We start from the raw sequence: 11,007 nt of genomic DNA, 5'->3' as shown, positions 1-11,007 counted from the left end.
AAAAAAAAAAAAAAAAAAAAAAAAAAAAAAAAAGAAAAGCAAAAATGAGGATGATGAGCCCCCTTTCTTTCACCTGGGGACTCCGGGAGGAGCCAGATGAACTTCCAAGAACTTGGAGGGATGAGAATGACTTCAGTTACACTGCTAGCATACAGATTCTGACCCAGCCAGGGCTCCTGAGCCCCTACTGGCCCAGTGCAGCCTCTTGTGCTGGGACTCTTATAGGTCATGACCCTCTAATATCTAGTCCACAGTCAAATCTACCCAGAAATTCTGGTCCTTCACTAAAATGGTGCAGAAGCCTCCGTTAATTGCATTGGTCAGAGATTCATTGTGGAGTAGGCGTTGAGAATTGCGGTTTGGGATTTAGTTTTTTGCCTCAGGCTAAAGGGAGCAGGAAGAGATGAGAAAGGCGGGCCACAGTGGCCCCCCTGACCCCCATTTGGCTTTAATTCAGATCCAAACCAAGACTGTGGCCCAGTGTGTGGAGTTCTACTACACCTACAAGAAGCAGGTGAAAATCGGCCGTAACGGGACGCTCACCTTCGGCGATCTGGATATCGGTGACGAGAAGGCAGGCCAAGAGGAGGTTGAGGTGGACGTTAAGGTGAGTCCTTCCCCGGGTCTGCTTCCTCACTCTGGGTAACACCTGAGGCCAGGACCTAACTGGAAGCCTGAGGATTCTTCCTGGAGTTTATACAGGGCTGACAGAGGAGGAGAGCAGTCCCCTGACAGCTCCCGGGAGCTGGTGGCCCAGGCCCTGGCCCATTTGAGCTCTCTGGTATCGACCGTCTCAGTCGTAGTGTTGGTGCTGATGCAGAACCCTGGAGAGACAGTGGCCCAGCTTTGGCTTACCACCTCCTCCGAGCAGACCACCAAGGTCACTTCTGGGCTCCATCTCTTCTTGTACCACCTTTATGATTTCTGCTTTGTCTGTGCATTAACACATACCACGATTACTGTTTCTGTCACGTCCCACACAACTTTTTTTTTTTTTTTTTTAATTTAAGACTTATTTCTTTATTTTATGTATTCATATATCTACACTATAGCTGTACAGATGGTTGTGAGCCACCATGTGGTTACTGGGATTTGAACTTAGGACCTTCGGAAGAGCAGTCAGTGCTCTTAACTGCTGAGCCATCTCGCCAGCCCTCCTCCCACAACTTTTATTATTAATTTTTTTTGAGTCGGCCCACTTTTTTTCTCAAAAGGGAAGCTTTATATTACAATCATAAATAGAAACCAGTATTGTTGCCTATAAATAGAAGGTACTGGGAAAAATAAGTCCACATGAAAACCAAACCCTGTCACTAAATGCCAGCTACATGCTGCAGTTGCCTGCCAGGCCTCTGAGACAGGGCCGGCTTCTCGTTTAGGCAGATTATCAAGTCTAGGGAAGAGGCACATTAACACCAACCCTGACGTGGTCTTTGAGAGACACTGTGATTTAATTTTGTGCCCAGGAATCCTCTTGACATTGTCTGTAGGTTACAAGGCAAGACTTGGTGGCGTTCTGTTTTGAGATGAGGGAGTAGTTTGGTCCCCATTATTATAGATGGGGAATGGAGATAAAGTGTCACAGACAGTTAAATTGGAGCTCAGAGCTCCTGCCTGGCACACGAGGTCACTGTGTCCAAAGGGTGCTCACAAGATTCTGGGCATCTCTCCAGGAGGCCAGGTGGTTTGTGTATCCTGGCAAGTTCCCTCCATACCCCTGGCTCAGTCTCACTCTGAGGGCACCCAGGGTCAAGACTATCATCCTCTTTCCGGGCCAACTGGCCATAGGAAAGCTGTGACTTATGACAGAGTCCCAGTACAAGAGGCTGGACTGGGCCGAGGCAGGGCCGCAGACCCAGCAGGTGGCTTCGGAGCCTTGGGTGGATCAGAGTCTGCACTCTGGAATGACTGGGTTCTTGTCCCCCATAGACTTCTCAGAAGTTCCCAAGGGTACCTCCTCCCAGAAGAGAGTCCCCAAGTGAAGAGAGGCTGGAGCCTAAGAGAGAAGTGACGGAGCCCAAGAAGGAGGGGGAGGAGGAGGTGCCAGGCACCATGGAGAAGGGAGAGCAGGAAGAGGGGCGCGAGCGCAGCCGGCGGGCCGCTGCTGTCAAAGCTACACAGACACTGCAGGCCAATGAGGCGGTAAGTGGCCTTTATTCCCTGAGGGCAGGGCAGGAAGGCTGAGCGAGGCCTGAGGGGTGGGTGGAGGATAGCAAGACCTTGGTGACCCTCAAGGTTACAGACCAGGTCCTTCATGCCCTTAACTTCCTTGGGTCTCAACCCTGTGTGATGAGGACAGACTATGATTAAGCTCATTTTACAGCTAAGCAAACTGGGGTTGAAGGTTATATGGTTTGTGGACAGCCTGATTCAGACTGCAGTTTATCTTTCCAATACAAAAAATATATTTGTATGTAATTATATGTATATTCATGTGTGTATATGCATGTATATTATATGTATGTATATATACACATGCATACACATACTGTGTAAGTATTTCTGTGTCTGAGATTCAGAGGAAAGAGGCCATGTGAAAGCCCAGTACTTGTGTGGCAGGGGAAGCACTCATAAGCTACAGCTCACTCCTGGCTCCCCTAGAACATGTACTTGGTAAGACTGTCTGGAGTAGAGCTGGCGAGATGACTCAGTGGGTAAGAGCACCAACTGCTCTTCTAGAGGTCCTGAGTTCAAATCCCAGCAACCACACAGTGGCTTACAACCACCCGGAATGAGATCTGATGCCCTCTTTTGGTGCGTCTGAAGTCCGCTACAGTGTACTTATAATAAATGAATATAGTGTATAATAATAAAGAAATCTTTTTTTTTTTTTTCGAGACAGGGTTTCTCTGTATAGTCCTGGCTGTCCTGGAACTCACTTTGTAGACCAGGCTGGCCTCGAACTCAGAAATCCGCCTGCCTCTGCCTCCCGAGTGCTGGGATTAAAGGCGTGCGCCACCACGCCCGGCAAAGAAATCTTTTTAAAAAGGCCCTGTATGTTCTCTGCTGAGTGCTTCGTGTCTGCTATCTCACTGATTCCTCATAGTAACTGCACAGTGCTAAACTCTCATTGAGCACGTGAGGGAAATCAGGGCCAGAGATGCCATTTGACCTGGCTCTAGGTACAGCCCAGGTCTTTGTGCTCTGTCCCCTTCACAGACTAAGCAAGGCATCTCATTTTAGCTTCCCTGGGAGAATTCTCCAGGAAGTCGCAGAGGTGGGAGTGTGCATGCACACTCTCCCTGCAGGACACTGTCAGCCAGACACACCGGCGTGCCCCCTCTGAGCTCGGCTGCCAGCCTGCCAGGAGTGTGTAGTGTCTGCTGTCTAAGGGGACTGAGGGCGCATTTATCGCTTCTGATGGCCATTTGGGGTTCCTGGCCTAAGACTAACGCAGGTCTTTAAACCTCCTTGGGGTGCATACCATAGTTCCTCTGCTCTCTGTATCATTTCTCTTCTTTTTCCCCCTCCTAGTACTTCCTCAGCTAGTGACTGCCACATCTGTCCCTTTCTGGAGACAGGGCTCCTGTTGGAGGAGCTGACTTACTATCACCCAACACATGTGAACACATGTCTCTCTAGCATGGAGATATGATTGGACTAAATGTAAAAAACAAAAACAAAAACAAAAAACCCAAAAAAACATGAACACAGAGTCAGAAGTATTAATGCCTATAGCTGCCAGGGTGTGGCACAGAATTACTGTGTCAGCCACTCTGTGATAGCGCCAGCTGCAGTGGCCTCCTGGAAGCAGCCAGCAGGTCCTGTCCCTGACCATTTGGCAGAAATGTGTGACTTTTTAGGGCCCTCTGTTGCCTCTAAGACACACCCTGTTTGTTGCTTGTCTCCAGGCCAATGACGTCCTCATTCTCCGGAGCCATGAGCCCAACGCCCCGGGGTCTGCAGGTGTTCAGACCTCAGAGAAGCCGAGGGAGGGGCCAGGGAAGTCGCGAAGGGCACTGCCTTTCACAGAGAAGAAGAAGAAAACAGAGGCATTTAATAAAACCCAGAACCAGGAGAACACCTTCCCTTGTAAAAAGTGCGGCAGGTAAGAAATCCCTTCCTTGTCTTCACAGGGACCCATTAATGTTAGGGCAGGGACTTGGACGCAAGCTGAGGGTTTAGACGCTGCTGGGGGCGGGGCCCCGGGATCTGCTCTTTTGATTGGCTAAGTGGGTTTCCAGGGTAATGACGTCATGAGGCAGGCACGTTGTGAAGGGGCGGGGCGGGAACCTCCCGAGTGGGCGGGGTAAGGGTAGGGGCTAGGTGGACCTGCTGGGGTTGGAGGGAGGAGAGTGAAGGGGTGGCTCTCTCACCAGAGCCCTTCCTGCCCGCTGCAGGGTGTTTTACAAGGTGAAGAGCCGCAGTGCTCACATGAAGAGTCACGCAGAGCAGGAGAAGAAGGCCGCAGCTCTGAGGCTGAAGGAGAAGGAGGCAGCAGCCGCCGCCGCGCATCAGCAGGCGCTCAGAGAAGAGAGCGGCGAAGGGGAGAAGGGCTGAGGCCCTGCTGGATCCTATTGCCGGGCTCCCCAGCACCCCCAGTACCTGGAACCTCTAGAAGGGGCCAGAAGAGGGTCACTCATTTGGACTTTGCTCTGCAGAACAAACCCGATAATGAAAAATAAACCGGCTCTTTTATTTACAAAGGCCAAGGACAGTGTTAAGAGCTGCAGGATCCAGTTCTCTCAGTATCTGGTTGGTCCCGAGTTCTGCTTTCCTGGAGCCTAGAGAGGCCGGGCCCCTTGGAATGGGGAAGAGCTCTGCAGCTGCTTCTCTGCTCTCCGCTGTTGCATCTGTACCTCTCTCATCCCAGGTCCTTAGTAAGCCACCATGGCAAGCCAAGCACACGCTCACCCCATGGCAGCACTGTTCCTCCTTCCGCAGAGGACCTGGAAGGCGGTGCAGACCTTTACCTAAGCCCCCTCAGAGGGACTCCTTAGAGAGCGGTGGCCTTAACACCTGTGTTGTCCTTGTGCGGTCATGCTCAGGCCGGAGCTGCTCCAACGATCCCGTCTGGAGGTCCCCACTTCCTTAGGCGTATCTCGGAGGGCTATTTCAGTCCATTTGCTGCTCGTTAACAGCCCGTCTGGGGCCGTCAAAGTTTTCTCAAAAGTTTGGCGTTCGTGCCCTGCTCTCGGCCTACTACATGGAGAGGAACTGTCCAGAGACCAGAAGATGCAGAGCTAGGCTCGAGAGAGCTTTTGACAAACCTGTGACTAGCATTTTATACCTTTGAGTCCCGGAGGCTGCTAAAGGAGCCTCAAGCAGGTCCTAGAGAGGCCTGGCCTGTTCTTTGGTGCCAGCTTCCTTCTTGCCTGTAGTGTTCTCAGTAGCTGCCAGCTGATCCCACTGCACCCCGCTCCATGTTGATATTCACAGCCTCCAATCCTCCCTCCCCCCCCCCCCAATACGGCATGCTGGAGATTGCTGGATTCTTCCCTGGGAGGGTGACGTCTCCTAACTAGATTAGACAGGAGCCTTCATTCCATGACTTGTTGTCATTTGGGAACTATTTATTTATTTTTTTTTAATATTTAAGTTTTAACATCCTCAGGGACCAGGGGCCTCTTGCTTTTCAGAGGTCCAAGTGCATTTATCCCAAAATAAGGCACCTTCTTGGCATCCCCAAACCCTCCCCCAGTTCCAAGGCCCTGGGGTCTCTTACCTTGTGGCTCTTGGCCACAGGAATGACAGAAACTGACTGGGCTGGGAAGGTGGGGAGTGTTATCAGTCACAGGAATCAGATGTGGGTGAGATCAAAGGCAGGTCTCTGTCCTGCCCTTTTGTACTTTCAAACGCTCGAGGGAGTTGGCAAGGGGCCAGAATTCTAGTTTTGGTTATCAGCCTGGATTCTGGCTTGAAGAAACCATATTCGGCATGGAATTACTGAAGGGTTGGAATGTTCTAGAGTCCCCTTCGTTTTCCAGTTCTGTAGGGGCCTAAAGTCACTTTTCTGATATCATCATTTAATTCTAGTTGTACAAAAGAAAGTCTTAAGTGACCGTGTGCCTGACTGTTCAGCATGTTAGTAAGGAGCTGAAAAGGACTTGTTCACCATTCCTTAGGAAGTAGCCTACAGCCCGTTGGGAACTGGAAACAGATGGGGTTTTGTTTCGAAGACTATTGGGTATTTCTTACATTCATTTACACATTAGTGTGGTTCTATGAGAGCTGCCCGTGGAAATAACAAAACTGTCCCCCAGACACCTGGACAGTTACCTTAACCCTCCCATGTTTGTTTCCTTCACAGGCTTCTATCAACTCGAAGTCCCGGGATTACCAAAATCTGGTACCCTCTGGAAGCAGGAGGGCAACAAGTTTAGGATCTCCTCTAAATCACTTCTGTAACACGTGCCTTCACAGCTCAGCCCCAAAGTGCCACTTAGGTTTCCCAAGGTTCTTTTCTATTTAAACTATATCTGGCTCAGGCCCCTTGGTGGACAGGTGACATCAGAGATCTTTAGCCACATGAGACGCCTCGGTTCAGTGGTACCAATTTATCCTTAGAAATCTTAATAGAAAAAAAAAAGCAAGAACTTTTCTAAGTTCACAGAGACCAGATGAATATAGCCAGGAAAAAAAAATGGAGATGGTACCTTTAGGTAGTGATCCCACCAGACACTGTTTTAGAGGGGCCCATGTGCCAGCACACACGTGTGAAAACTGAACTAGTTCAAAGTGGAGATGCACGGCCGGCCGGAGGCTGGTGCAGGCGCATCCATTCTGGTGCTTTCTCATATGAACACACTGGGCGTGGCTTTTGTTCTTTCTAGTCAGAGCTCCCTGTTTGACAATAGAGTTCCTATACCATGTCACCCTGCCTGTCCCCCAGCCTCCACCTGCATTCAGAAAAGGCCATGGCACTGACTGTGCCTGTGCTCTGGACCATCTCTAAGGTCTCTTGCCCTCACTGCTCTCCTCCAGGCCTTCAGCAGCCCCCTCATAGCTAAAGTACATTACCCACCTGCCATCCTTCTGCCGCCCCACCTCCAACCCGGGCACAGAGGCCCTGTGCTCACGATGTCTAAAGGGATTGCCTATATTTAACTGCCTCAGTCACCTAACCTCTCTTCTCATGTGCCAGATGTTAAAGACAGAGGACAAAGAGTGCAACAGTACTCAAGCCTCGCTGTTTAAATGTTTTTATTGGGGCTCACTGTTCCGGGTTATTATTTATTACTAGACTGGCAAAGCCTAACCCCCTTAGGTTTTTACAGGAAGTATGCATATTTTTATATAAAAACAGTTGTGTCTAACCCACATTTGGCTGTGTTTGTTGCCTCAAAAAAAAAAAATTGCAGCTGTTAGAACTTTTCCTCACTTGTCTCTTAAGTTAAAGGCCTTGTTGGAGAGGACGGAGCACAGAACAGCCTTGACAGTCTGTAATTATTGTACAAATATTTTAATAGCATAAAGTAAGTATATTCCTTTTATTTTGAAACAAAATGGTCAGACACTGCCTTTCATGTGTTTGTTGCCTGTGGCACTCTTTTTAAAAAAGACTGTTACATATTAAAATAGTGTACATATATATATATATAAATATTACCTTTGTGTACAGTTGTGATAGACCAGACTGAAAATTTTATTTTTTGTGTGCTTTTTATAAAAAAAAATTAATACACTAAAGAGAATCTTGCTGTGATTGTAATGTACCTATGTAACTTATTTACTTTTGAATGTTCTGTATCTTAAGACCTTTTATTAAATAAGGTTTTAAAAAAATTCATTGTTGAATACCACATTCTTATAGGGGTGTTTTTGCCATCTGGGACTAATAGGCCTTGTTTTGCTTGAAGAGAACTCCCCCCTTTTCTGGGCCATAAACATTGTTTTGCTATCTTGTATACTCAGTAAGGACAAGAAGGGAATATATTTGCAGTCTGCCTGGCTACAAAGATAAGTAGGCAGGGGGTTTTGTACACACACACACACACACACACACACACACACACACACACACACACACACTAGACAAGAAAGCCAAGTCAGACACAGGAACCAGTAGATGGAATTCTCTTTTCTAGTTTTGTGGGGAGAAACCGGGCAGTTGCAGAGTGGGATATGGTGGTTTACGGAAGTCAGAAGAGTGAATGTATAGAACGGATGAGCAATATGAGACAAGTCCGTCGTGGTAGATGCGTATCAATAAGGCCAGTTTAAATCCATGGCAAAAATAAATAAAGCATGCGTAACAATAGTTAAGAATCAGGGAAGTACGAGGCGGGGGGGGGGGCGGGGGGCTGTAAAAAAAAAATGCGCCGTCACAGAATAGACTCTTCAAACCCTTCTTGACACCATAGCAACCGCCAGATCCTCTGGAACCCGCGCATCTCGTGTCGTCATGGACACGGTTGTCACGGTGACACAGGGGGAGGCAGGCGGACCGATTCCGCCCTCCACCGCAGCTGCACGCCGGCCGTTGCGGGAGCGCGCGGACCTAAGCGCTGAGCAGAGCTGCCTCCAGCCCGGTTCCTCCCCCTTCCGTGCTTCCTGCCGCCTGAGTCCCCGGTGCTCGGAGTGCCGCCTCTCCCCACGTAGCCAAGCCACGGTCTCGCGCGACCCTCAGCCAGCCGGCGTGCCCGGGAGGGGTGGGAGGAGCTGCCACGCCCCGCGACCGCACCCAGCCATCTCCAGCCCCGAGCCATCCGCCTTGAGCCCACCTTGCTCCCCCTCTTTAAACGGTGACGCCAGACACAGCTGCAGCCAGTTCAGCCCTCCCTGCCCGGACCAAAGGGGGCGACATTCAAGTGATAGGTGTAGTGTTCCGTGGCTCCAGGCACTGACTTGGGACAAGACGGAACTCTGTTGTCTTTTTGGTAATTGTGGTTGCTTGAAACTTGTCGCCCCCATGGCAAACCGGGGGAGGAGAGCATGTTGTATTGTCCTAGGCCCTATAGCCTCGTGAGCCAGTCCAAGCAGTGTCTGTAGAACTGGCACTCTTAATAGTTGGGCAAAATGGCTATGACACTATTGGAAGACTGGTGCAGGGGAATGGATGTGAACTCTCAGAGAGCTCTGTTGGTCTGGGGGATCCCTGTGAACTGTGATGAAATCGAAGAGACACTCCAAGTTGCGATGCCCCAGGTATCCTATCGAGTACTGGGGAGAATGTTCTGGACAGAAGAAAATGCTAAGGCGGTCTTGTTAGAGCTCACTGGGACAGTGGATTACTCTTTGATCCCCAGGGAGATACCAGGCAAAGGAGGGCTCTGGAAAGTGGTGTTTAAGCCCCCCACTTCTGACGCGGAGTTTTTGGAAAGGCTGCACCTCTTTCTAGCTAGGGAAGGGTGGACCGTGCAAGATGTTGCTCGTGTGCTTGGGTTTCAGAACCCTGCTCCAGCTCCGGAAATGCCAGCAGAGATGCTCAACTATATTTTGGATAATGTTATTCAACCTCTTGTTGAGTCCATATGGTATAAGAAGCTGACGTTATTCTCCGGGAAGGACATTCCCGGGCCTGGCGAGGAAACTTTTGATTCCTGGCTGGAGCACTCAAATGAAATCATAGAGGGATGGCAGGTGTCAGATATAGAAAAGAGACGGCGGTTGATGGACAGTTTGAGAGGCCCCGCTGCTGACATCATCCGCATCCTCAAGACCAACAACCCTGCCATAACGACCGCAGAATGCCTGAAGGCTCTTGAGCAAGTCTTTGGGAGTGTGGAGAGCTCTAGAGATGCACAGGTCAGATTTCTGAACACTTACCAGAACCCAGGGGAAAAGCTATCTTCTTATGTTATCCGTCTGGAGCCTCTGCTGCAAAAGGTAGTGGACAAGGGGGCCATTGATAAAGATAAGGTGAACCAGGCCCGCTTGGAGCAGGTCATCGCTGGGGCCAACCACAGTGGGGCCCTCCGAAGGCAGTTGTGGCTGGCCAGGGCTGCGGAAGGGCCCGCACCCAACCTCTTCCAGTTACTGGTGCAGATTCGAGAGGAGGAAGCCAAGGAGGAGGAGGAGGAAGCGGAGGCCGCCCTCTTGCAGCTAGGCCTGGAGGGGTACTTCTGAGTCCCAGGATTGGCCAGGCTGCTTTTGATATCCCTGTGAAGTTTTAGTAAGCCTGCCACTCGAAGTAAACACCCAGCCTCCTCCTGGCTTGGTTTTGCTTTCTGAGGGATGGGATGGGGAAGTCAGGCCCGCATATTCCTGTAACTTTCACAGAATTGTGTGATTGACAGGAGCTGCAGCCGAAAAGGTGATCCATACTGCCTGCCTAAAGTGAATGCTTGATGCCAGCCCTTCTGGGGACATCTCTGACAGCTGTGAGAAACCGTGAAGCCATGACACTTCCTGTGAAGATGGCTGTGAAGCTGCAAGCTCTGATGCTAAGTGCGCGCCAGGTTCACAGACTGTACTGTACAAACTCTTGTGTTTGTTACTAACACTGTGGACAGTTTTACTGTAAATTGTTCCCAATTTGTATCGATGGAAAGAATGTGATTCTATTAGAGGATATTACTCATCTTGAAAAATGAGGATTTCTAAATCCTCACGGTTCAACACTGTAATCAGTTTCCCTGAAAAGGATCCACAGACTAAAAGTGGCATGTTTGAAAAAACAGGCCTTTACAGAGCTGCACAGTGGAAGACAGAAGTCCTAGAGGGAGTGGCCATGGCCAATCTACACTTCCCCTACTCCAAAGTTTAGTCATTTAATAATTGGTCAATGCTAAGGGTTCTAAGTTTGAAGTTATTGAATAGATATATACAAATAAAATTTTGAAAATTCTCATTTTTCCTGACACGTGTAGACATTTTCAGTGTAATTTAGCTCTGTATATTTTTCTCCTAACAAGGACTTTTGCTCATGTAAAAAAAAAAAAAAAATTACCCCCTTTGCTATGAACTTAAGTTGCAGCGTCACCTACACATCTTGGTTGGGCGGTTCCTTGGTGGTTTTGTCATAGTCCCACTCTGTAGCTGAGGCTGGCCTGAAATTCACTCTGTAGCACAAGCTAGCCTCAAACTTGCAGCAGTCCTGGGGTTACAGGTATGAGCCACTACACC

At 49.4% G+C, this 11,007-nt stretch overlaps 2 protein-coding genes across 3 annotated transcripts in view; both read left to right on the top strand.

Annotated features, from left to right (window-relative positions):
- The window catches only part of Elmsan1 (ELM2 and Myb/SANT domain containing 1), a 68,309-nt gene extending 62,913 nt beyond the window's left edge, over nucleotides 1-5,396 (top strand). For both annotated transcript variants that reach the window (XM_021202037.2, XM_021202036.2), the window contains exons 10-13: nucleotides 458-607; nucleotides 1,930-2,142; nucleotides 3,852-4,048; nucleotides 4,341-5,396. In XM_021202037.2, coding sequence (XP_021057696.1) covers nucleotides 458-607; nucleotides 1,930-2,142; nucleotides 3,852-4,048; nucleotides 4,341-4,500 — 720 coding nt within the window. In that variant the 3' untranslated portion in view covers nucleotides 4,501-5,396. The remainder of the gene's footprint in view (nucleotides 1-457; nucleotides 608-1,929; nucleotides 2,143-3,851; nucleotides 4,049-4,340) is intronic.
- A 3,016-nt stretch (nucleotides 5,397-8,412) lies between these two features.
- Pnma1 (PNMA family member 1) lies at nucleotides 8,413-10,726 on the top strand. The gene has a single exon (XM_021202487.1). It carries the CDS (start codon nucleotides 8,959-8,961, stop codon nucleotides 10,006-10,008), a length of 1,050 nt encoding a protein of 349 aa, XP_021058146.1. The 5' UTR covers nucleotides 8,413-8,958; the 3' UTR covers nucleotides 10,009-10,726.
- The last annotated feature ends 281 nt before the right edge of the window (nucleotides 10,727-11,007 follow it).

This window comes from Mus pahari, chromosome 7 (genome assembly GCF_900095145.1).
Source record: "Mus pahari chromosome 7, PAHARI_EIJ_v1.1, whole genome shotgun sequence".
In the NCBI taxonomy this organism is placed as follows: Eukaryota; Metazoa; Chordata; class Mammalia; order Rodentia; family Muridae; genus Mus; species Mus pahari.
This window is presented reverse-complemented; position numbering and strand designations above follow the sequence as displayed.